This window comes from Anomaloglossus baeobatrachus, chromosome 1 (genome assembly GCF_048569485.1).
Source record: "Anomaloglossus baeobatrachus isolate aAnoBae1 chromosome 1, aAnoBae1.hap1, whole genome shotgun sequence".
Classification (NCBI taxonomy): Eukaryota; Metazoa; Chordata; class Amphibia; order Anura; family Aromobatidae; genus Anomaloglossus; species Anomaloglossus baeobatrachus.
In genome coordinates, this window is record NC_134353.1 from 119,656,468 (window position 1) to 119,680,902 (window position 24,435).

General features: G+C 45.5%; 1 protein-coding gene across 1 annotated transcript in view; it reads left to right on the forward strand.

Annotated features, from left to right (window-relative positions):
- GRXCR1 (glutaredoxin and cysteine rich domain containing 1) overlaps positions 1–24,435 on the forward strand; it is a 130,798-nt gene that overhangs the window by 8,296 nt on the left and 98,067 nt on the right. The window contains exon 2 of the mRNA XM_075333995.1: positions 1,963–1,968. Within this exon, the coding sequence (XP_075190110.1) occupies positions 1,963–1,968 (6 nt within the window). The remainder of the gene's footprint in view (positions 1–1,962; positions 1,969–24,435) is intronic.

Consider the following 24,435-nt stretch of genomic DNA (forward strand, 5'->3'; position numbering starts at 1 on the left):
CCTTTGAAAGTTTCCACCCGTGCCGAGGCTAGGCTTGTCCGAAGAGTCAAGGCTAACCCAAGGACAACAAGGAAGGAGCTCCGGGAAGATCTCATGGCAGTGGGGACATTGGTTTCAGTCAATACCATAAGTAACGTACTCCACCGCAATGGTCTCCATTCCAGACGAGCCCGTAAGGTACCTTTACTTTCAAAGCGTCATGTCAAGGCTCGTCTACAGTTTGCTCATGATCACTTGGAGGACTCTGAGACAGACTGGTTCAAGGTTCTCTGGTCTGATGAGACCAAGATCGAGATCTTTGGTGCCAACCACACACGTGACGTTTGGAGACTGGATGGCACTGCATGCGACCCCAAGAATACCATCCCTACAGTCAAGCATGGTGGTGGCAGCATCATGCTGTGGGGCTGTTTCTCAGCCAAGGGGCCTGGCCATCTGGTACGCATCCATGGGAAGATGGATAGCACGGCCTACCTGGAGATTTTGGCAGAGAACCTCCGCTCCTCCATCAAGGATCTTAAGATGGGTCGTCATTTCATCTTCCAACAAGACAACGACCCAAAGCACACAGCCAAGAAAACCAAGGCCTGGTTCAAGAGGGAAAAAATCAAGGTGTTGCAGTGGCCTAGTCAGTCTCCTGACCTTAACCCAATTGAAAACTTGTGGAAGGAGCTCAAGATTAAAGTCCACATGAGACACCCAAAGAGCCTAGATAACTTGGAGAAGATCTGCATGGAGGAGTGGGCCAAGATAACTCCAGAGACCTGTGCCGTCCTGATCAGGTCTTATAAAAGACGATTATTAGCTGTAATTGCAAACAAGGGTTATTCCACAAAATATTAAACCTAGGGGTTGAATAATAATTGACCCACACTTTTATGTTGAAAATGTATTAAAATTTAACTGAGCAACATAACTTGTTGGTTTGTAAGATTTATGCATCTGTTAATAAATCCTGCTCTTGTTTGAAGTTTGCAGGCGCTAACTTATTTGCATCTTATCAAACCTGCTAAATCTGCAGGGGGTTGAATACTACTTGTAGGCACTGTATGAGTATCCTACAAGACGAGTTACTTTGTACACTCAAGTGCTATAGGTATGAAAAGGACGACATAGTGTTCCAGCAGGACAATGAGCTGAAGCCTACGTCAAGATTTGCAAATAATTGGTTAAATGACAATGAAGTAGATGTGCACCTGTCTTAAGAGGCGTAATGATGTTGGTGAAGAAAGTCACGTACATGCGCAGAATCTGCAGAGGGCAGGCAATTATACCAGCTCTCTGAAAATCATGTTATCATGACCACAGGGGCTTATAAAACTCCTTTAGGCCTGAAACACACATCCGTGAAACACGTGCATGTTTGGTCCGTTTCCATGTATACTGGAGACACGGCCAAACGTGCACCAATGTTATTGTATGATAAAAGATCCACGTGCGTTTTTGATGCATGTCCGTTTGTCCGTGTCCGTGAACCGTACCTGTGTGCGTTTTGCACGGAAGCATGTCCGTTTTCTGCACGCAACACGCAGCACGGACCCAATGAAAGTCAATGGGTCTGTGCGCATGTCCGAGTGACACGGACGCATCTCTGTTTGCTCCCTGTACGTTTTGTGCTTTTTTCATGTGATGTCGGTCTTTTTTCTTTTTCTGTTTCGTTCTCTCCCTCAGTCCGTCGGTCGGTCTCTATGTCTGTCGGTCGGTCTCTCAGTCTTATCTGTCCCTCTCGCTGTCTGTCGGTCAGTTCCCCCCCTCTCTCATACTTACAGTTCCCCGATCTCCGGCGCGGCGCTGCACGGCTGTTATAAAAACTCCGGCGGCTTTTACTATTTTGAAAAAGCCGGCCGCCCATTAATCAATCTCATATTCCCTGCTTTCCCCGCCCACCGGCGCCTGTGATTGGTTGCAGTCACACACGCCCACCATGCTGAGTGACAGCTGTGTCACTGCACTCAATCACAGCAGCCGGTAGGCGTGTCTATACTGTGCAGTGAAATAAATAATTAAATAATTAAAAAAAACGGTGTGCGGTCCCCCCCATTTTAATACCAACCAGATAAAGCCATACGGCTGAAGGCTGGTATTCTCAGGATGGGGAGCTCCACATTATGGGGAGCCCCCCAGCCTAACAATATCAGTCAGCAGCCGCCCAGAATTGCCGCATACATTAGATGCGACAGTTCTGGGACTGTACCCGGCTCTTCCCGATTTGCCCTGGTGCGTTGGCAAATCGGGGTAATAAGGAGTTATTGGCAGCCCATAGCTGCCAATAAGTCCTAGATTAATCATGTCAGGCGTCTCCCCGAGATACCTTCCATGATTAATTTGTAAGTGACAGTTAAAAAACACCCACACACACGAAAAAATTATTTATTAGAAATAAAAAACACTAACAAAGTCCCTCATCACCAATTTATTAACCCCGACAAACCCTCCATGTCCGGCGTAATCCACGGACCTCCAGCGTCGCATCCAGCTCTGCTGCATGCAGGTGACAGGAGCAGCAGAATACACTGCCGCTCCTGTCACCTCCACGCAGCTAATGAAGACAGCCGCGAGATCATCTGAGCTGTCACTGGATCCAGCGGTGGATGCAGCGGTGGCCGCGGGTAACCTCAGTGACAGCTCAGCTGATCGCGCTACTCACCGCCGCTCCGGTCAGCTCCACACAGCAACTGAGGTGAGTAGCGCGATCAGCTGAGCTGTCACTGAGGTTACCCGCGGCCACCGCGGGTTATAGGGTTATAGGGTTATAGGGTTCTGGAATTGCAAGTTATAATCTAGTCTGTCCATAGGATAGGGGATGAATAACTGGTGAATTACTGATCACTGGGGATATGAAACCTGCTACAGCTTATGATCCTAAAAATTAAGCTCCAGCACCACGATAACGGTGATCTGAAGAGTCACGTCTTGAATCATGTGAAATTTGATATGCCCGACCTCCGCTTTATTCAATGTCTGTGAGACTGCTGAAAATGGCATAGTCAAGCTCTGTGCACAACCTTATCTGGGAGCAGATGTTGAGCATAGGCATCTCTCTTCCATTTAAAATGGGACTCTCATCAAAGGTCAGGCCCCGAACACACCATAAATTGTCCCCCAATCTTGTATTTCTAGGAATAATCTTTCTGAAGGATGTTTAAAAATACAGTGGAACCTTGGATTAAGAGTAACTTGGTTTGAGAGCGTTTTGCAAGACAAGCAAAGCATTTTAAAAATTTGTAACTTGGTTTAAGAGCAATGATTTCCAATAAGAGCAAATACTCACCGTACACACTTCCGGTTCCATCCTTTCACCCCGCTTTGACCCGCTCTGGAGGTAACTTACTGAACATATGTACTGTATATGTGTCGCCCAGGGAAGGGGGTACTTGGTCCCGGGCGGTTGAAAATGGAAATGTCACTCTGGTGGCCGTTGCCCGGTCCCATGTCCTGGGGCTTCTCTTTTAAAAGGGGGACTATTTAAAGTAGGGATGAAAGTTAGTGTACATGACGCCACTTGCGGTGATGCAGCAAAAGGGAATGGATGCCGCCGCTGCTATTTGTGAGGGGCTGGGGTTGGTGGAATCAGCAGCTAGTATGTTAATCGCTCCGCAGGTAGGGAGAACACAGTGTCCCTATTGGTTCTGGATGAGGTTGAATCACACTGGAAAAAGGGAACGACACAGTACTTGTAAACCAATTCTCTTCTATTCACTAATGCATCCAGGGGACGGCTGGTCCCGGTCCCCTCTTTCCCAATGCTGGTTCAGTATCCAGGCTCTCTCTCACTTCGTGGCACCGTGGTTAAAGTTTGAGACCCCCGTGGCCTGGAGCGTCTGTGGGTCCCTCAACTGACCTTGGCAGTTTCTGGTCCGACCGGCGGCAGCGTGAACCCTGTCAGAATGCGTGGAGCTACTTTCTCTGGCTCAGTCGTGCTGCTCGTATCTCGGAGTTTTGTGGGTGAGTCCGATCCTTGAAGGTTTCTTACTCTGTAGGTTTTTAGCAGGTTGCTTGCAGCTGTCACCTACTCTAGGGCCCTGTGCCCCATCTGTGCATCAATCTCCGAGCCCCAGATCACTGGGTACCCAACCCAGCTAGAGGCACACTCGACCCTTTACCTTTTCTGTCCCCTTCCACTGGTCATGACCGGAATCGACCTGTCCTTCCCGGGGCCATCCCCTAAGTCCCCCTGCTGGGGCAACCTACCCAATCGGACGTAGCAAAACTGAGATTTAAAGGTGTTGGTGCTAACAGCATTGGCACTCAGGGGACCCAGGGGGTAGGCACTGCATCCTAGAAGAGGGTGCAGCTCCTTGTAGTGCCCTGATGCCTTCAGGGGCGCTACATTCCCCCTTGGTTAAATGCAGCTCGGCCCCGAGCTGCAAAGAAAGCAGAGGGCTTTATTAAACACGAAGAAAAAGGGTAAATTGGTTAAATACATAACATTCTTCCCACGCAAGGGCAACATAATTCTTGAACGTTAGAGCCCTCTAAGGAGGCAGGTCACTGGTCCCTGTGGTGACCAGGTCTGGGCCATCTCTATCCCAGACCTTTCCTCCAACCTTCCTCTCCTTGGTGGTGGTATCAGTGTCCTGATGGCAAAGTGTGATTACTCTGGGAGGCACATGGTGCAACTATTTAAACTGCGAGAGTTTGGGTCATTTCCAGTCCAATGACCAGTGGTCCATATTTATCAAAATTATCAATTTGCAGAAACTCAGGTGACTTTTCCAGGGATTATAAATTACATTTTCCAAGGAAAATAACAAACACACAGAAATAACATTTTAACGGCTGGGGTAGCCTGGTTCAGCTACCACAGCGTATGCAAGTTTTGCTTTTCCTGCAAATGTCGAGCCGCCATTTGCCTTTTCTTGGTGGCTTGAGCCTGCTGCTCCTGGGCCAGCTGCCGCATGGCAGCTTGACAGGCTTTCCTGACCTGCTCATCGACGACAGCCCTCTGTACCGCAGCACTCCCCCCCGAACTTCAGACTCCCCGAACCCGAATATCCTGTATCCGGATCACCGTTAGCGGGTATCAGGTCGGTCCGGTTACCGGCGATTCCTTCAGCGGTCGTCTGGTCTCCCAGGGCTGCATCCTGCAACCTAGCCTGGTCCGGTCTGGTCCTGAACAGAGGTATTGCGGCCTGGTCTGGTCTGGGCGTGGATGGAGGCGTTGTGGCCTGGTGTGGCCGTGGTCGGAGGGTCTGGTGCTACCGGCAGATCAGCGGGCACGGGTGTCAGTGGTTCCGCGACCATGGGGACAGGCTGGGCAGAGGAAGTTCCCACACTTACCGGCTCCCAATGCCACTCCTCGTGCAGAGCCCGTGTAGCTTGGGTTTGCACCGCCACCACCATCCCCATCATCTCTGAGCGCCAGTCCTCGATCTGGGGGACCCAAGGGGTAGGCACTGCATCCTAGAAGAGGGTGCAGCTCCTTGTAGTGCCCTGATGCCTTCAGTGGCGCTACATATACAGTAAACCATTGTACAGTACAGTATATACTATATAGCATGTCTATCAATTTGCATTTGTGGATAGAGTATTGTAATTTCTTTCTGCTAATCACTGCAGCACATTGCTTGTACTGCAATCTAATTGCCTGTGCAGTCTTAAAAACCCCACATTTGGCTTAGTTCTGCCATTATTTTGAGGAGAATAGATTTGAGGTCTGTTTTTTTGTGTATTGTACTAGAATAAAGGTTGTCATATTTATACATCATTTTCTCTCTATAGTACCTCCCGCACACCAACAATTCTGTTGTAAACTAACGTACAGTTTAATTTGTTTTATATGCTTTTACTGTACAGTATTTTGTATCAGTGTACTGTAATAATTATATATGAATACAGGACATTATTTGTATTACTGTAATACATTTGTATAAATGCAGTATATATTTTTGGGTTGTGGAACGAATTGTCTGCATTTCAATTTTTTCCTATGGGAAAATTCGCTTTGATATTCGAGTAACTTGGTTTAAGAGCTCACTCCCGGAAGGAATTATGCTCGTAATCCAAGGTTCCACTGCATTACCTAAAATACTAGTTTCATATGGCTTCTGAGAGGCCTTTAAAAAAACCGAATATCCTTCTATCCATCTCTTTGTCTGTTTAGTAGAAAACACTGTTAAAGATTTATATTTACTGAAAAATTGTTAGATTCGTTTACGTCATCTGACCTCTTTTCTGATAAATCCATATTGCTTATTCATGACTCTTCTTATAGCTTCATGTGTGTTTGGTGCCTCATTTATGGACGCACGGCTCACAGTAAAATGTGATATGTTTAATACCGAGGACGTCTCCAGAGACAAAGACAAGTCACAACCACTTTTACTGTTGAGCACTTGAGATGGAGCAGAGAAGTGTATTGCATTACAACCCAAAGGCCATGAACAATATCATCTGACAGGAGACATAGATAAATAGGTAATAATCCACTGGTCCTTCAGTAACTATAATAACATAATATTTTATGGTATGATTCTGATCTCCATGGTGAATTATAAGATACATTATGGTAAGGAACAGTCTAAAGAAATACATTAATCTTATTAGTAGCATCATAATAGAAGTGATTCTGTAGCACACCTATGGTACCATGTACCACAAATGTAACCCGTGGAAACCCAAACCCCAGAATATCCGTGCCAGTAAGTACACCAGCACCTTCAGGCTACATACACAACCCCAACACTAACTTGGGAGACTGCCTAATAACTGGTAAAAGGGGAGGGCACTGATTGAATGTGGCCACCTAGCCTGTAGGGAGAGACCCAGTGGTCAGTTGGGAAATTGGCGGGAGGAAGTGAGGAGTGAGTTCAGAATTGGAGGAGTAGAGAGTGAGTAGTGAGGAAGTGAAGGTAAGGATAAAGTACTGAAAGCAGACCTGTAGAGACAACGGAGATCTGTAAAAGGAGTGAGAACTGTGGAGCACGGAACCTGGACTCCAGGCACCGTGGGTTACCTGTGGAAGCAGCAGACTCCAGGAACCACGAAGGGCCTCTGGAAGTTCGGAACCAAGGCTCACAGGACTCAGCACAAGGCAGGGTGCAGACCCTAGGACAGTGGGACACTATGGTCAGCTGTTAACTCTGCCAGGCGAGAAGATCTTCAGAGTCAATCGGCAACCTAAGAAAGCCTGAAGCACAAGCTCAAAGAGGGGACGGGGGACTGAACCCATTAAATAGTACAGGCTGCCTGCATTAGGGCCCAGACTGAATAGAAGGGACTTCTAAGTAGCTCCAGGCCACGGGAGTCCAATCATAACACGTGTGCACGGAGGACAGCCATCCCAGGTCCAGCTGGCACGGAGAACAAGGGGAGCGGGTACACCTGGAACTGGCACCCATGGTTCCATCACCAAAAGTAAACAAGGCAAGTTAAACTGCAACACTGGTGTGGACTGTTTCCTTGACAGTGTGCACTCACATAGACTGTTTCCCACTACAACCCCCATCATTCACTGCTGGAGCCTGTCCCTGCTTGCGGAGGTCTCTATCCAACCATGGTGCATCACTCCATCAGCCCCAGCAGATACCTGCAGCGGCGGCCCCAAATATCCTGGCCGCACACCGCAAATGGCGTAGTCGACACACTCTTTCATTATTTTCTTTTATTTTTACCAAAAAACCCTTTCTTTCCAGAGGGTCGGCACCCCAAGGGCCAAGACTGACCCTACCGAGCACTACAGAGCCTGGGACCGAGTACCCCACAGCCCTGGGGCATCACAATTCCTTATGATGACCAAGTAATTAGAAAATTAGGGACGCTTTTTTTTACATATTTTTCCCAGTAAACAGTGCCTGAACAGTTAACATGGCCATGGTAAGGAAGACTGAAAAACGACCACCTTTGAACAAGAAACATAAGATAAAATGTCAAGACTGGGCCAAGAAATATCTTAAGACTGATTTTTCAAAGGTTTTATGAACTGATGAAATGAGAGTGACTCTTGATGGACCAGAGATTGGATCAGTAAAGGGCAGAGAGCTCCACTCCGACTCAGACGCCAACAAGGTGGAGGTGGGGTACTGATATGGGCTGGTATCATCAAAGATGAACTTGTGGAACCTTTTCGGGTTGAGGATGGAGTGAAGCTCAACTCCCAGACCTACTGTCAGTTTCTGGAAGACAACTTCTTCAAGCAGCGGTACAGGAAGAAGTCGGTATCATTCAAGAAAAACATAATTTTCATGCAGGACAATGCTCCATCACATGCATCCAACTACTCCCCAGCGTGTCTGGCCAGTAAACGTCTAAAAGATGAAAAAATAATGACATGCCCCCTTATTCACCTGATCTGAACCCCATAGAGAAGTGGCTATATTGATCACTAATTTATTGGGGTTTTGTTTTTGCATGTCAGAAATGTTTATTTCTAAATTTTGTGCAGTTATATTGGTTTACCTGGTGAAAATAAACAAGTGAGATGGGAATATATTTGGTTTTTATTAAGTTGCCTAATAATTCTGCACAGTAATAGTTACTTGCAAAAACAGATATCCTCCTAAGATAGCCAAATCTAAAAGAATCCAAATTCCAAAAATATTAAGCTTTGAAATTTATGAGTCTTTTGGGTTGATTGAGAACATAGTTGTTGATCAATAATAAAAAAAATCCTCTAAAATACAACTTGTCTAATAATTCTGCACACGGTGTATTAATTAAAATGAGCTTTGTCCGTAGGAAAACTCCTGTAACCCCTTCACGACCGGCCGATTTTTCGCTTTCCGTTTTTTTTTTCGCCATTCTTTTTCTGAGACGTAACTTTTTTATTTTTCAGTCAATATGGTCATGTGAGGGCTCATTGTTTGTGGAACGAGCTGTACTTTTAAATGAAACCATCAGTTTTACCATATAGTGTACTGGAAAATGGCAAAAAAATTCCAAATGCAGAAAAATTGCAAAAAAAGTGCGATAGCACTATTGTTTTTGAGATATTTTATTCACTGTGTTCACTATATGGTAAAACTGATGTGTGAGTGTGATGCCTCAGGTCAGTGCGAGTTTGTAGACACCAAACATGTATAGGTTTACTTTTATATAAGGGGTTAAAAAAAAATCGGAAGTTTGTCCGAACAAAGTGGCGCACGTTTTACGCCATATTCCGTGACCCGTAGCGTTCACATTTTCGGGATCTATGGCTCAGTGATGGCTTATTTTTTGCGTCTCAAGCTGACGTTTTTAACGGTCCCATTTTTGCGCAGATGCTACATTTTGATCGCCTCTTATTGCATTTTGCGCAAAAGTTGTGGCGACAAAAAAACGTCGTTTTGGCGTTTGGATTTTTTTGCCGCTATGCCGTATACTGATCAGTTTAATTGATTTTATATTTTGATACATCGGGCGTTTCTGAACGCGGCAATACCAAATGTGTGTATATTTTTTATTTTTTTAACCCTTTAATTTTCAATGGGGCGAATGGGGGGTGATTTGAACTTTTTTTTGTTTTTTTTTAATTTTTTAAATTTTTTTTAACTTTTTTTTTTTATTTTACTAGTCCCCCTAGGGGGCTATTGCGATCAGCAATCCGATCGCTCTTATCTATCTGCTGATCACAGCTATACAGCTGTAAACAGCAGATACGCTCACTTTCTTTTTCACTGTGCCGCGGGCACAGCAAAAGTGAAAGCAATTGATGTGTAGTACAGGACTCATCACATGACCCTGTGCTACCATGACAACTATCGGAAGTCACGTGATCGCGTCACGTGACTTCCGGCATCGGACGGTAAGTAAAAGTTTACCGCGATCGCACTTATAATGGCGCTGTCACATATTGACAGCGCCATTTAAGGGGTTAAACGGCACGAGCAGATAACGATTCTGGCTATCTGTCTCTACATTATGCTGCTCTCAGATGTTGGCGCAAAAACCTGCTAACAGATTCACTTTAAGGCTCTTTCAGCAGATAGATAGAATCATAAATAGATAGAATCATAGATAGATGGCTAGATAGATAGATAGATGGATATGTGGTGCCCCTGTGGCTCCAGGCACCACAGGGTACTGCACCTCACTTAAGGTGCAGTACTCATCTTAGATCCAGAGGAGGTCGGTACCAGTTCCAAAACACAAACTCATACACACAACCATTGGGGACCGGGCTAGGGTCAGGTCTTAAGGTTGTCACCAAACATGGGCGGCAGCCACCCACTAATGACAGGGAACTGGGGGAGGAGCAGCAATCAAGAGGAGTTAGGAGCTTACACAACAGTTAGAGTGTTCTTCAGCAGGAGAGAACAGGAGCGGGACCGGTGCGGTTACGGGGGGCAGAGCCTTAGGGTGGAACAGACTTCAGGTTGTGTCACCAGAATCTGCAGGACAGGGGGATTGCATGTCCCTCTGACCACCATGAGATCCCGGAGCACAGTTCCACATGGGGTCAAGCCCCACAGAGGCACCGCGTCACCTACACACAGCACAGGAGCTAACACTACACAAACCGGAGTCCCCAAGCAGCTTCAGGCCACGGGGATCCATCTTTAAAGGCGCAACAAGGAAGGGCCCATTGACTACTGTACTGGTTCTAGCCTCCAACGGATCCAGGATCGACTGGGGCCCATCACGGCTGGAACCACAGCAGCTGATTCAACCTTTTGATTGCCGTCGCCCCGCGCTTCGGCGCCAACGGCCACTACTCTTCTCATCATCCTCCCTGGGGCCCCGCTCCACCTGTGGGGAGCAGAACCATCCTTGCTGCAACACCATCCACCCCGGAGGACAGCGACAGCAGCGGCGGCTAATCCCTCGCCACGTACCACAGGTGGCATCACAAGACTATCATCCTCATCATTCCCCACCATCATCCAAATCCCCTTTTATTGTACACCTGTGACATCCCTGACCCGACATCATCGGCCCGGCGACGAGTAACATTTAACCCCTGCGCCGTGGGTGCTACAGATAGGAGATACATAGACAGATAGAATCATAGATACAGTTAGGTCCAGAAATATTTGGACAGTGACACAATTTTCGCGAGTTGGGCTCTGCATGCCACCACATTGGATTTGAAATGAAATCTCTACAACAGAATTCAAGTGCAGATTGTAACATTTAATTTGAAGGTTTGAACAAAAATATCTGATAGAAATTTAACTCTGGCCTGTCTATTTTTGGAATTGATGAATGGTTTGCATCTAGATGTGAACCCTTTGTATTTACTTTCATGGAGTCTTCTCTTTACTGTTGACTTAGAGACAGATACACCTACTTCACTGAGAGTGTTCTGGACTTCAGTTGATGTTGTGAACAGGTTCTTCTTCAACAAAGAAAGTATGCGGCGATCATCCACCACTGTTGTCATCCGTGGACGCCCAGGCCTTTTTGAGTTCCCAAGATCACCAGTCAATTCCTTTTTTCTCAGAATGTACCCGACTGTTGATTTTGCTACTCCAAGCATGTCTGCTATCTCTCTGATGGATTTTTTCTTTTTTTTCAGCCTCAGGATGTTCTGCTTCACCTCAATTGAGAGTTCCTTAGACCGCATGTTGTCTGGTCACAGCAACAGCTTCCAAATGCAAAACCACACACCTGTAATCAACCCCAGACCTTTTAACTACTTCATTGATTACAGGTTAACGAGGGAGATGCCTTCAGAGTTAATTGCAGCCCTTAGAGTCCCTTGTCCAATTACTTTTGGTCCCTTGAAAAAGAGGAGGCTATGCATTACAGAGCTATGATTCCTAAACCCTTTCTCCGATTTGGATGTGAAAACTCTCATATTGCAGCTGGGAGTGTGCACTTTCAGCCCATATTATATATATAATTGTATTTCTGAACATGTTTTTGTAAACAGCTAAAATAACAATACTTGTGTCACTGTCCAAATATTTCTGGACCTAACTGTAGAAAGGAATAGAGAAATAGAGAGAGGAATGGATAGATAGATAGATAGATATATAGATAGATAGATAGATAGATAGTGGGGGGTGATCACAGCAGGTGGGGGGGTGATCACAGCAGGTGGGGGGTGATCACAGCAGGTGGGGGGGTCACAGCAGGTGGGGGATCACAGCAGGTTGGGGATCACAGCAGCTGGGGGGGATCACAGCAGGTGGGGGGCATCACAGCAGGTGGGGGATCACAGCAGGTGGTGGGTCACAGCAGGTGGGGGTCACAGCAGGTGGAGGAAGGTGAGAGGTGGGAGAGGGGCAGCAGATGAGGGAGGGTGGCAGCAGCTGATGGGGAGAGCGGTGGCAGATGGAGGGGAGGCAGCAGATGGGTTCAGTGGCGGTGGATGGGGGGCAGTGACTTCTGCAGCCAGCGGCTGAGGGGCGGCGGCTTAAAGGAGACAGTGTCTATAACTTACCGATCACTCCCATCAGCTTCCACAGATGCCGGAGTGAAGTTGAGGGGGGCGGTCTCCAGCCCAGATCCACAGTAATTGGAGAGATCGGTCATAAGGCCGATCTCTACAATCAAAGCTGGGGGCGGCTGAAACTGAGGTCACCCAGCTCCAGCCAACGATCGGTGCTACAGCTGCACTGATGATGGCTGGATTTCAATGTTTCAACCATTTTCAATGGCTGAAACATTACAGTGGCTGAAACATTACAGTGGCTGTGATTGGCTGAGCGGCGTTCGTCAGCCAATCACAGCCTCCGTAGGTCCGGGGAGGAGACACCACCCCTCCTGAGGTCAGGCAGAGGGCCCCTCCTCCCCGAATCTAAGGTATTTCAACGATCACAACCATCGGGGCTCCGGGGCCACGATCTCGCCATGCCGTACTGGGTATGTCATGGGTCCTTAAGTACCAGGGAGTCATGACGTACCAAGTACGTCATAGGTCGCTAAGGGGTTAACATGTTTTCAGGCTCTAGTGGCCCGCTCCCGCTTGGGCGCCTGTGCGACTGCAGATGCTGCACCGCGATATATCTGCCAGTGCAATGTCCCCGCCCCCTGCCCATGGGGCCCGGTGAGCAGAGGAATGAAAGGGGAGGAGCCCGGGCTGTCAGAGGGTACCCCTCTTTTCACCGGACCCGATACAGGAGTCACACTAGTAATGCCCAGATGGCGGCCCTGGCTATGTGTGACAATGCAGGAACGACGAACACCTCCTTACCTGCGTCCACAGGCAATGAGGGAGGAAAGAGGTGGGCGGCATGTTCCGGCCGCTCATTTCCGCCCCTCCTCTGCTATTGGATGGCTGCCGTTTGACGTCGCTGTGACACCGCATGAACTGCCCCCTTAGAAAGGAGGCGGTTCGCTGGCAAGAGTGATATCGCAGGGAAGGTAAGTCCGTGTGACAGGTGTTAGCGATGTTGTGCGCCACGGACAGCGATATGCCCATGTCGCACAACCGACGGGGGCGGGTACACTCGCTAGCGATATTGGTACCGATATCTCAGCGTGTAAAGTACCCTTTAGAGTATGCCCCCTTGTCCCCGTCGCAGGCCTAGGGGTAAAAAGATCATTAGAAATTCTCTCATCTATTCTCTGACATATTTGTATATTGTAATAGGATTGCCCCATAACCTCTGTTTTTCCAAACTAAATAACCCCAAGTTTAATTATCTGTCTTGGTGCTGCATCCACCCATTCCTTTAATAACCTTGGTTGCTCTTCTTTGTCCCTTCTCTAGGCCAGCTATGTCCTTCTTATACACCAGAGAACAAATTCGTACCCACTGTTCTAATTAAGGTCGTGACTAGTATAGAGGCAAAACTATGGTATGTTCTTCTCATTAGCATCTATACTTCTTTTAATGCATCCTATTATTTTATTAGCCTTGGCAGCAGCTGCCTAACACTAATAAGTAATATTGAGTTTCCCATCCACCCATAAATCCAAGTCTATGTCAGTGACAATTTTACCCAGTGTTTTACAATTAAGTATTTACAGTAACATGCAAATGTTTGAGCACCTCTGGTCAAAATTACTTTTATTGTGAACAGTTAAGCAAGTTGAAGATTAAATGATTTCTAAAAAGTATAAAGTTATAGATGACATATTTCCTTTGTATTTTAGTCCCAATTGTTTTTTAATTTTTATCCTTTACATTTTTAAATTAACAAAAATGGAAAATTGGCTTATGCAAACGTTTGGGGACCATGCATGGTTAATACCTAGTAGCACCCCCTTTGGAAAGTATCACAGCTTATAAATACTCTGTAGCCAGCATCGGGGCACATCGAACTCTAGTTATGCCACTGCTCAATGGTACACAGGACTTGTTTCCAAAATACATCAGCCTAAATTAGATGTTCTTTTGCATTCTTCTAACGCTAAATTTTATGATGAGAACGCAGCAGAGGTTTTCTTCTAATGACTCTTCCATGAAGGCCATATTTGTGCAGGTATCTCTGAACAGTAGAACAATGTACCACAATTCGAGTCTGCTAAATCTTCCTGAAGGTCTTTTGTAGTGGAGCTGGGGTTCTGATTGTCTCTCTAGCAATCCTATGAGCAGCTGTCATAGAAATTTTGCTTGGTCTTCAAGATCTTATGTTGACCTCCACTGTTCTTCTTAACTGCCATTTCCTAATTAGATTTCGAACCAAGTAAAGGGCAGCTTAAAAAAACTTTGCTATCTTCTATTAACCTTCTCCTGCTTTGTGGGCCTCCATTATTTTCATTTTCAGAGTGCTAGGCAGCTGCTTAGAATAACTTATGACTGCTGTTCTTGGCACAAGGTTAGAAGAGGCTGGGTTTTTATAAAACAGTAAAATTTGCATCACTTTGTCTTTCCTAACGATGATAATGAACAAGACATTTGGTCTGACACCTTGCCCAAACTTTTGCATCGGCCCATTTTCTTTTCTGTAATTTTTAATATGTAAAAGATAAAAATATATCTATATATTTGCCTAAAATATAAATGAAATGTGTCATCTTTAAAGTTATGCCTTTTAGAGTTCATTTAATCTTTAATTTACTTAACTGTTCACAATAACAATCATTTTGACCAAGAGCGCCCAAACTTTTGCTGGCCACTGTAGCTATATATTTTATTTCCTCTGCCCAAGTGCAATCACCTTAAATTAATATTGTCAGGATGTCAGGTAATGTCAGGATGTGTGCGGGAATGTCGGGTTGTGTGCGGGGATGTCGGTGGTAATGTCAGGATGTGTGCGGGAATGTCGGGTTGTGTGCGGTGCTGATGAGGGCTGTAGTGTCGGGATGTGTGCGGGGATGTCGGCGGTAATGTCGGGTTGTGTGTGGGGATGTCGGGATGTGTGTGTGGTGAAGATGATAATCGGGACGCCACACACAGGCAGAGCTGCGGTATGACAATGAAGTCGGATGAAGTTCACCCGAGTTCATTCTCATCGCCCGACTCTGTCTGTGTCTGTTGTCAGCCGGCATGTAGCAGAGATGAATTGCCGGGGGAACGCAGTGTCAAAAATGCATTCAAAACGCATGCAAAATGCATGGAAAAAGCATCCAAAATGCATGCGTTGTGGATGCATTTTATTTTATAAACGCAGTGTCCAGTCTGCCAGAGGGTGCGTTCTTTTCCGCACTACAGAGAACGCAACGTGCGCACATAGCCTTATTCACACTGAGAAACATATCACACTCTCCAGCTCATTCACACTTGCAATGGAAGATGATTTAAATACCATGTTTTTTGGTTTATAAGATGCCCCAAATTATAGGATACACCCCAAATTTAGAAGAAGAAAATAGGATTTTTTTTTTTAATGTTAAAATAAGGGTTGGTCTTATAATCCTTGTGTGTCTTAATCCTAATGCTTACCAGGGGGGAGCGGCAGTGTTGGAGTGCCCCAGGAAGGTCACAGGAGGCAGGGTCAGCGATGATGCGGGCTCAGAGTAGGGGGTGTTGCATCTCTGGAGGGTCAATAGATGGAGGGTCCGCCATAATGCGGCCTTAGGGGTGTCGTGGCGGTGGGCGCCATTGATCTGCCGGTGTGCTTTTCTTCAACTTGACCTTTAGTCTCTGCGGCATCTGATGTTCAGTTTGGCACTCAGGCTGAGGCTAAAGGCCACTTTACACACAGAGATAAATCTTTGGCAGATCTGTGGTTGCAGTGAAATTGTGGACTATCAGTGCCAGGTTTGTGGCTGTGTACAGATGAAACAATATGTCCATGATTTCACTGCAACCACAGATCTGCCAAAGATTTATCTCTGTGTGTAAAGTGGCCTTAAGGGGTACTTTGCACACTACGACATCGCAGGTGCGATGTTGGTGGGGTCATGTCGAAAGTGACGCACTTCCGGCGTCGCTCTCGACATCGTAGTGTGTAAAGCCTAGATGATACGATTAACGAGCGCAAAAGCGTTGTAATCGTATCATCAGTGTAGCGTCGGCGAAAACCATAATTACCTTGCTGCGACGGTCCGATGTTGTTCCTCGTTCCTGTGGCAGCACACATTGCTGTGTGTGAAGTCGCAGGAGCGAGGAACATCTCCTACCTCCTTCACCGCGGCTCCTGTCGGCTATGCGGAAGGAAGGAGGTGGGCGGGATGTTTACGTCCCGCTCATCTCCGCCCCTCTGCTTCTATTGGCTGCCTGCCGTGTGACATCGCTATGACGCTGCACGGCCCGCCCCCTTAATAAGGAGGCGGGTCGCCGGTCAGAGCGACGTCGCAGGGCAAGGTGAGTGCATGTAAAGCTTGCGTAGCGATAATTTTCGCTACGCCAGCTGTCACCACATATCGCAGCTGCGACAGGGGCGGGGACTATCGCACTCGGCATTGCAGCATCGGCTTGCGATGTCGCAACGTGCAAAGCCCGCCTTAGACTTGCACTCGTGGAGTGCTGCTCACAGTAACTGAGCAATTTAGATTGCCAATTTCTGCAGGGTACAGTTTGAAGGTAGCCTGCATTCTGTCTCTGAACTCTCTGTATGAGGTGCTCCCTCAAAGCAGGGAAGCCAGGGGACCCTGAAGTAATATGGCTGGCCAGAGTCATGATACAGCTGGCTGCTGTGGCTACAGAGGATGAACCAGCATTCAATGAAGTACTAGATAAACTTATCTGTGGCCGTGGAACTTGAGTGGCTGATTATTCCTCCCACTCCATGGTGTAGCTATCTTCACTGCAAGACATTACTCTTGATATATTGTGTGCCACCCCCACGTCAGTAGCAGCCGGGCTGCTCGGATCCGGATCCGCAGTGGCTCGAGGAATCTCCGGGCCCGGGGGTTGTGCGGACACTCAAATATAAAGTGGACGTATTTGTACGGGGATTGCTGTAGATATTTCATGACGCCACCCACGGTGTGTGGTAAGATGTGGTACCACCGCTGCTGTTGGGGAGCACCCTGGGGAAATGGGATAGCAGCTGGATGTTAACCCCTCCGTGGGTAGGAATGGATGCCCTGGGGCTCAGTGTCCAGAACACGGGGAGTGATACAGGCCGGAGGTGGCGCACCGGGCCGGACCGGGGACTGTTGGTGTACTCACTGTGGAATAATTGCACACAAGTCTGTTGGTAAACCAAGGTGTCAGTGACCGGCTGCTGCGTCCAGGTGTACTCGGGTCCCACACCCGGCTGGTCTACCGATGTCCCTTCCTCCTGCACTCTGTAATTTTCCTCACTTTCGGATGACTCCATCTGGAACGGGGAAGTCCACTCCCGGTATGTTCTGGTTGGGAGATTTGCCCGCGAAAACTGACCCTTGGGATTTCAGTGGGCGTTTGCGGATACCCTATCCCCCGCGGTGGGCTGCCGTTTTGCTCTATCTGGGCTAACACTTCTGGAGCTAGGCTTGAAACCTGCCCCCGGCCTGGTGAATTAGAGAAAGGGCTTGCAACCGTCTTCTAACTAGGGTCCAGGTACCCCCCCTGTGCACGGTTTCCAGACCGGATCTAGCTGTTGGTACCGGCGGGCTCCAACCCTGTCCCGGTCCACTCTGGATTTCCTGCGACCGTATTCCCGTCGCCTCTGGACACGGTCCACTGCTTGCCACCTAGCCAGTAGACCAGGGCCACTACTCTGTCTACCCTTCACTAGGCTCAGCTTTTCTTTGACAGTCTGTCACTGTCACTCCTTTCCACTTCAACTCCAAACTAGACTCAACTTAGACCCCGACTACTTGTTCCCGCCCCCGGATCCTCGAGACCCCTAGGTGGGCACTCCCAATCCGCCTGGTCCTGCCTTTTGGTGTGTTCTTCCTACCCTGGGGGGGTGGCTAGGATTTTGTGGCTGATGGAACCTTGCGTGGGAAGGTGTTATGTAGGGTGTAGTACACTTCTGTAACCACCTGGCGGCGCCAGGGCGTCACAATTTTGCATCAGACTAGATGGGTCAATTTGTGCTGACTTGAAATTTGGGGGGGCATTACTGTGTGCAACAGCCGAGAAATGGAAGCATAGCACCTTTAAGAGTTGCAACAGCAACCTGATTTGATTCTATAAAGGTTGAATGTGTGGTGAAATTATGTTATTTCCACTTACGGATTATGGACCCAACAGTGCTCACTGGATCCTTCAGTAGTTTAGAAATTCTGTAACCAATGCCATCAGTGTTTTGTAACAATGAGGCCGTGAAGGTTTTGAGACAGCTCACTGGTTTTACCCTTCATGAGATGTTTCTTGTGTGGCACCTTGGTAATAACATGTTTTTATAGGCCATCAGTTGAACCAGCTGATATTATTTTTCGCTAAGTGGTAGGATTGCTAATTACTGATAGATTCCAGCTGGTGTCATCACTTTCCAAGGCTTTTTGCACCTCTATTCCTTCATGTGTTCAATACTTTTCCCCTGTGTCATTTCTTATTATTATACATCACTAAATATATGGGCATCTATGGTTTGATTTCTTTGCTTGCGTGGCTTGAATGAGTTGTTACCGACATCTGGTGAGAATGTCATGCCAATAGCAAATTTATAAATATATTTACTTAGAGAAAATTAGTCATGAGTTTAATTCGTATTTCATCTGCTTGTACCGTGGGGAAAATAAGTACACTGACGATTTTGCAAGTTTTCCCGCCTACAGACAATGAAGAGGTGTTTAATTTTTATTGTAAGTACACTTCAACTGTGACAGACAAAATCCCCAAAAAATCCAGAAAATCACATTGTATTAATTTTAAATAATTAATTTGCCTTTTATTGCATGAAGTAAGTATTTGATAGCTTACCAACGAGCAAGAATTCTGGCTCTCACAGACATGTTATTTTTTCTTTAAGAAGCACTCCTATCATGTGCGCATTACCTGTATTAATTGCACCTGTTTGAACTCATTACCTGTATGAAAAACACCTGTCCACAGGGTCGGACTGGCCCACCGGGGAACTGGAAGATCCTCTGGTGACCCCAGGTATGGGCACCTGCTGCCAGGACAGCTATTAGAGCATTAAAAATATATTTACTTAGAAAACTGGTGATGTGTTCAATACTTATTTCACCTGCTGGATATATATTTTTTATAAATCTGATGGGATTTCAATATTGTCGACCATTGTCCTATCCTTGCCGACACTGTTTGCTATATGTCAGTCAGAATTATTTTCTATTGCAATTAGATGACTAATGTTTTAAGGCATCAACAGATACTGTAAATTAATAGAAAGCAATCCCTAAGAGCTCATGATTACCAGGAAGGACCTACAGTAGATATGATATCCAGGGACGTTCCTGATAGAAGGCTCATTAATATTTCAGAAGCATGAACACAGGATCTGCCTAAAAGCCAAGGTTCAGCAGATGCAGTCCTCAGATATACACACATGCAATGTTATACCTGCAATCCATATATCAAGTACAGTATACAGTATATCATAAAATTGAGTACACCCTTCACATTTTCTAAATTTTATTACATCTTTAGTCTGCTTGTCTTCAGCAAACTGTTTTCAAGTTTTTTTGTCCAACATCCTTAGAAGAGGCTTCCTTCTGGGTGGGACAACAGCCATGCAGACCAGTTTGATGCAGTGTGTAATGTGTGATCTAAGCACTGACCCCCTCTTTAACCTTTGCAGAAATGCTGTCAGCACTCATATGTCTATTTTGCATAGACAACCTCTGGATATGACACTGAGCACAGGCACTCAACTTCTTTGGTCGACCATGGTGAGGCCTGTTCTGAGTGGAACCTGTCTTGTTAAACCCCTGTATGGTCTTGGCCACCATACTGTAGCTCAGTTTCAGGGTGTTTGTAATCTTCATATAGCCTAGGCCATCTTAATGTGGAGCAACAATCCATTTTTTTCAGATCCTCAAACAATTCTTTGCCATGAGGTACTATGTTGACCTTCCAGTGACCGGTATGAGAGTGTGTGTGAGCGAGAACACTAATTTAACACACCTTCTTCCCATTCATACATGAGATCTTGTAACACTAGTAAGTCACATGACACCGGGCAGGGAAAATGGCTAATTGGGTACAATTTGACCATTTTCACCTAATAGTTGTGAAGATCTGAGGTTGTGGGTTGTGATAATCATCTAGGCAGTTTAAAGATGCAAATATTTTTATTCTTAAATTTATGGTCTTACAGGAACTCCAGGTAGATAGCCAAAATGAGATACCCCCAGTCCATGAGATTGCAAACCGAGACTGGTAGTTCCACTGTCTCCCTACTTTTGGTTGGCCCATAGCTTTTGTATTTCCTACTGATATGGTCTGCAGTCACAGCCTATGCTCCTCCAGATGATGGATACCAAAATCATAGCACATATCCAGCTCCAGCCAGCAACAACCCCCATCTCCTCATCAGTGTTCTAAGTACACTAAGTTGCCCCCAAGTTTGAGTCTGACCCCCAGGAAATACTCCCACAATGCTAACTTTGTATTAGTGGACATATTTTCCTGATGTCAAGCCCTTCCCCTGGGACTCCATGTAGACCCCTGTGATGATAGCGCCACTGTGACTACTATCACGATTTATATAATGGGATTAGTGGCTGGGAGAACAATCTCTTAACTGAAGTCCCAGTGGCAGTAAGGAGAGTAATGTAATGATTACTTTACTCTAATTACCAATCTTGTGCCTGGCGTTGTGTGTAACTTAAATTGACGAGCAAAAAGTTTTTAATAAAACACAACAATAACATTAACGTAACCAGTGCTCCATGCTGAGAAAAAGTCTTCCTCTCTTAAAGCTGTGGTGTCAGCTCTAGGCTCATTGGTCCTATAGTCTTTAGTCCACAGCCAGCTCCTAACAGTTGCCAGTGGTTTAGACACTACTGCCTGTGTTTTGATTTGTTTAGAGGACACACCAAATTTACACTGTTATACAAGCTGTACACTGACTACTTTACATTGTATCAACGTGTCATTTCTTCAGTGGTGTCCTGCAATAAGATATAATAAAACATTTATAAAAATGTGAAGGGTGTACTCTTTTTTGTGATATACTGTATATAAAAGAGCCTGTAACCGAATGTACAAACTGATAATATTATACCATGGTAGGACTAAAAGTTTGTTTCCTGGACCAACATGAGTTTGAATATACCCTGATTTCTAAGGCTATGTGCGCACGTTGCGTATTTGCATGCAGTTACGCTGTGATCTGCACCGCAGCGTAACTGCATGCGTCCTGCATCCCCAGCATAATCTATGAAGATTATGCAGGAGACGTGCGCACGTGGCATATTAGAGCGCAGCGCTTCGGCTGCTGCCCGAAGCACGCGTTCTAAGAAGTGACATGTCACTTATTCCGTGCGCTCTGCATGCAGCCTCTGCTCTGTCTATGGGAGGGGCTGCACTCAGAGGGCATTAAATCGGCTTTTTTTTTCTCATTACGGACTCTTTCTGCAGCGATTTGAAGCGCACGTAGCCTAAGGGGTACTTTGGACATTGCGACATCGCTACTGCGATATCGTCAGGGTCAAATCAAAAGTCACGTACATCCGGCGCTGGTAACGACGTCGCAACGTGTAACGCCTAGGCGAGAAGATGAATGAGCGTGAAACAGTCAAAAATCGGTGATCTGTATCACGTCGTTCTTTTTCATAATGTCGGTGCATCCGCCAGTACAATGTTGTTTGTCGTACCTGCAGCTCCACAGATCGCTGTGTGTGAAGCCGCAGGAGCGACAAACATCTCCATAACTGCGCCCGCCGTCCACCGGCAATGCGGAAGGGAAAAGGTGGGCGGGATGTTTACACCCTGCTCATTTCCGCCCCTCCGCTTCTATTGGCCGGCCGATTAGTGACGTCGCGGTGACGTCGCTGTGACGCCGAACGCACCGCCTCCTTGAAGGAGGGATTCTTCGGCAGTCACAGCGACATCGCCGACCAGGTAAGTGCTTGTGAAGCTGCCGTAGCGATAATGTTCGCTACGGCAGCTATCACAAGATATCGCATGTGCAACGGGGACGGGTATTATCGCGCTCGGCATCGCTATCATCGGCTAGCGATGTCGCAGCGTGCAAAGTACCCTTAAGGCGACCACGCTAAACGTTGCACACTGAACAATCAGTAATAGATCATTCAGCACGCATAGCCTGTCACTGTTCTTGTCAACTTTATACAGGATGATGCACTACTGTAAATGTTGAATTTAAAACAAGCTAAATTATTTCACCCGATGAACGATCGTTTTGTAGGCTGTTAACAATGCAAGATTATCATAATACGAGTTTTCTTACTAATTATCATTTATCTTTTGAAATCGGTTTCTACCATACAGTAAATTTCTAAATTACTTAATTTTTTCAAATAAAATGGAAAAATGTCTAACTTTCACATTCTGATTTGTGCTCTGAGTTCTGTCGTGAAAAATATGGTTTCCAAATCATTGTATTCTTTCATAACACATCAGTACAACAATAATTCTGCTATTAACTTTTTTGCGTCAGAGCCTGTTATTGCCTTCATGACAGGGCCAGTTTTTTCATTTCTGACCAGTGTCACTTTAACAGGTTATAACTCTGGAACATTTCAACGGATCGCGGTGATTCTAAGTCTGTTTTTTCATGATGTGTTATATTTCAGGATAGGAGTAAAATTAACACAATATATTTTGCGTTTATTTGTGAAACTATCGGAAATTTGGCAAAACTTTTGAAGATTTTGCAATTTTCAAACTTTTAATTTTTATACCCTTATATCCAGAGAGCTATGCCACACAAAATAGTTACTAAATAACATTTTCCCACATGTCTACTTTACATCAGCGCAATTTTTTAAACAATATTTTTTGTTAGGAAGTTAGGCGTCAAAGTTCATCAGCAATTTTTCATTTTTCCAACAAAATTTACAAAACCATTTTTTAGGGACCACATCACATTTGAAGTGATTTTGATGTGACAGAAAATACCCAAAAGTGACACCATTCTAAAAACCACACACTTCACACTGCTCAAAACAATATCCAAGAATTTTATTAACGCTTTAGGTTCTTCACAGGAACCAGAGCAATGTTGAAGGAAAAAAATTAAAATTTTACTTTTTCCCACAAAAATGTTACTTTAGTCTCAAATTTACATTTTTACAAGGGTATCAGGAAAAAAATGCACTATAAAATTTATTGTGCAATTTCTCCTGAGTACACTGATACCTCATTTTTGGTGGATCTCAAATGTTTGGGTGCACGGCAGAGCTCAGAATGGAAGGAGCGCCATTAAAGTGCAAAATTGGCGGGAATCATTAGCGGACTCCGTGTTGCATTTGAAGACCCCCTCAGGTGCCTAAACAGTGGAGATCCCCAACAAGTGACCCCATTTTGGAAACTACACCTCTAAAGGAATATATTGAGATGTTTGGTGAACATCTTGATCCCCGGGGACTTCACAGAATTTTAGAACATTGAGCTGTGAAAATGAAAATATACATTATTACCACAAAATTGTTACTTCAACATGGTAGTTTTTTTTTCCACAAGGGTATCAGGAAAAAATACATGATAAAAATTATTATGTAATGTCTCCTGAGTATGCAGATATCCCAAATGTGGTGGAAATCAATTGTTTGGGCCCACAGCAAGGCTCAGGAGGGAAGGTACGCCATTTGAATTTTAGAGCGCCCAATTGTCTGGAATAGATAGCGGACATGATGTTGTGTTTGGAGAGCTATCCATGGGAAGTCTTGTATTCTGCAGGAAGAGTTGATGTTTCTATTGGTACCATTTTTGGGCACATAACATTTTTGGATCATTTTTTATTCTCATTTTTTGTAGGTAGAATTAACATGAAACAGCAAGTCAGGAATTTTTTGATTTTTTTTAAAATGTCGTTTACTGTTTGGTAACAGTAACAACACAGGTTTATTCTGCGGGTCAGTACAGTTACGCCGATACCCCATTTATATCATATTTTTATGTTTTGCCGCATTTACACAAAAAAACCATTTTTTTTTGAAAAAATAAGTTGGAAGGGCATTGCTGTATTTTCAGAGCTGTAACCTTTTTATTTTTCTACTGATGGAGCTATGTGGTGACTTGTTTTTTGCCGGACAAGATGTAGATTTCAGAAATACCATTTTTATTTATGTTCAGTTTTTGGCTGCGTTTTATTCCATTTTTTTCTTCAGTATGATGAAAAAGCATTTTTTTCCACTTTTTTAAACTGTTCACTG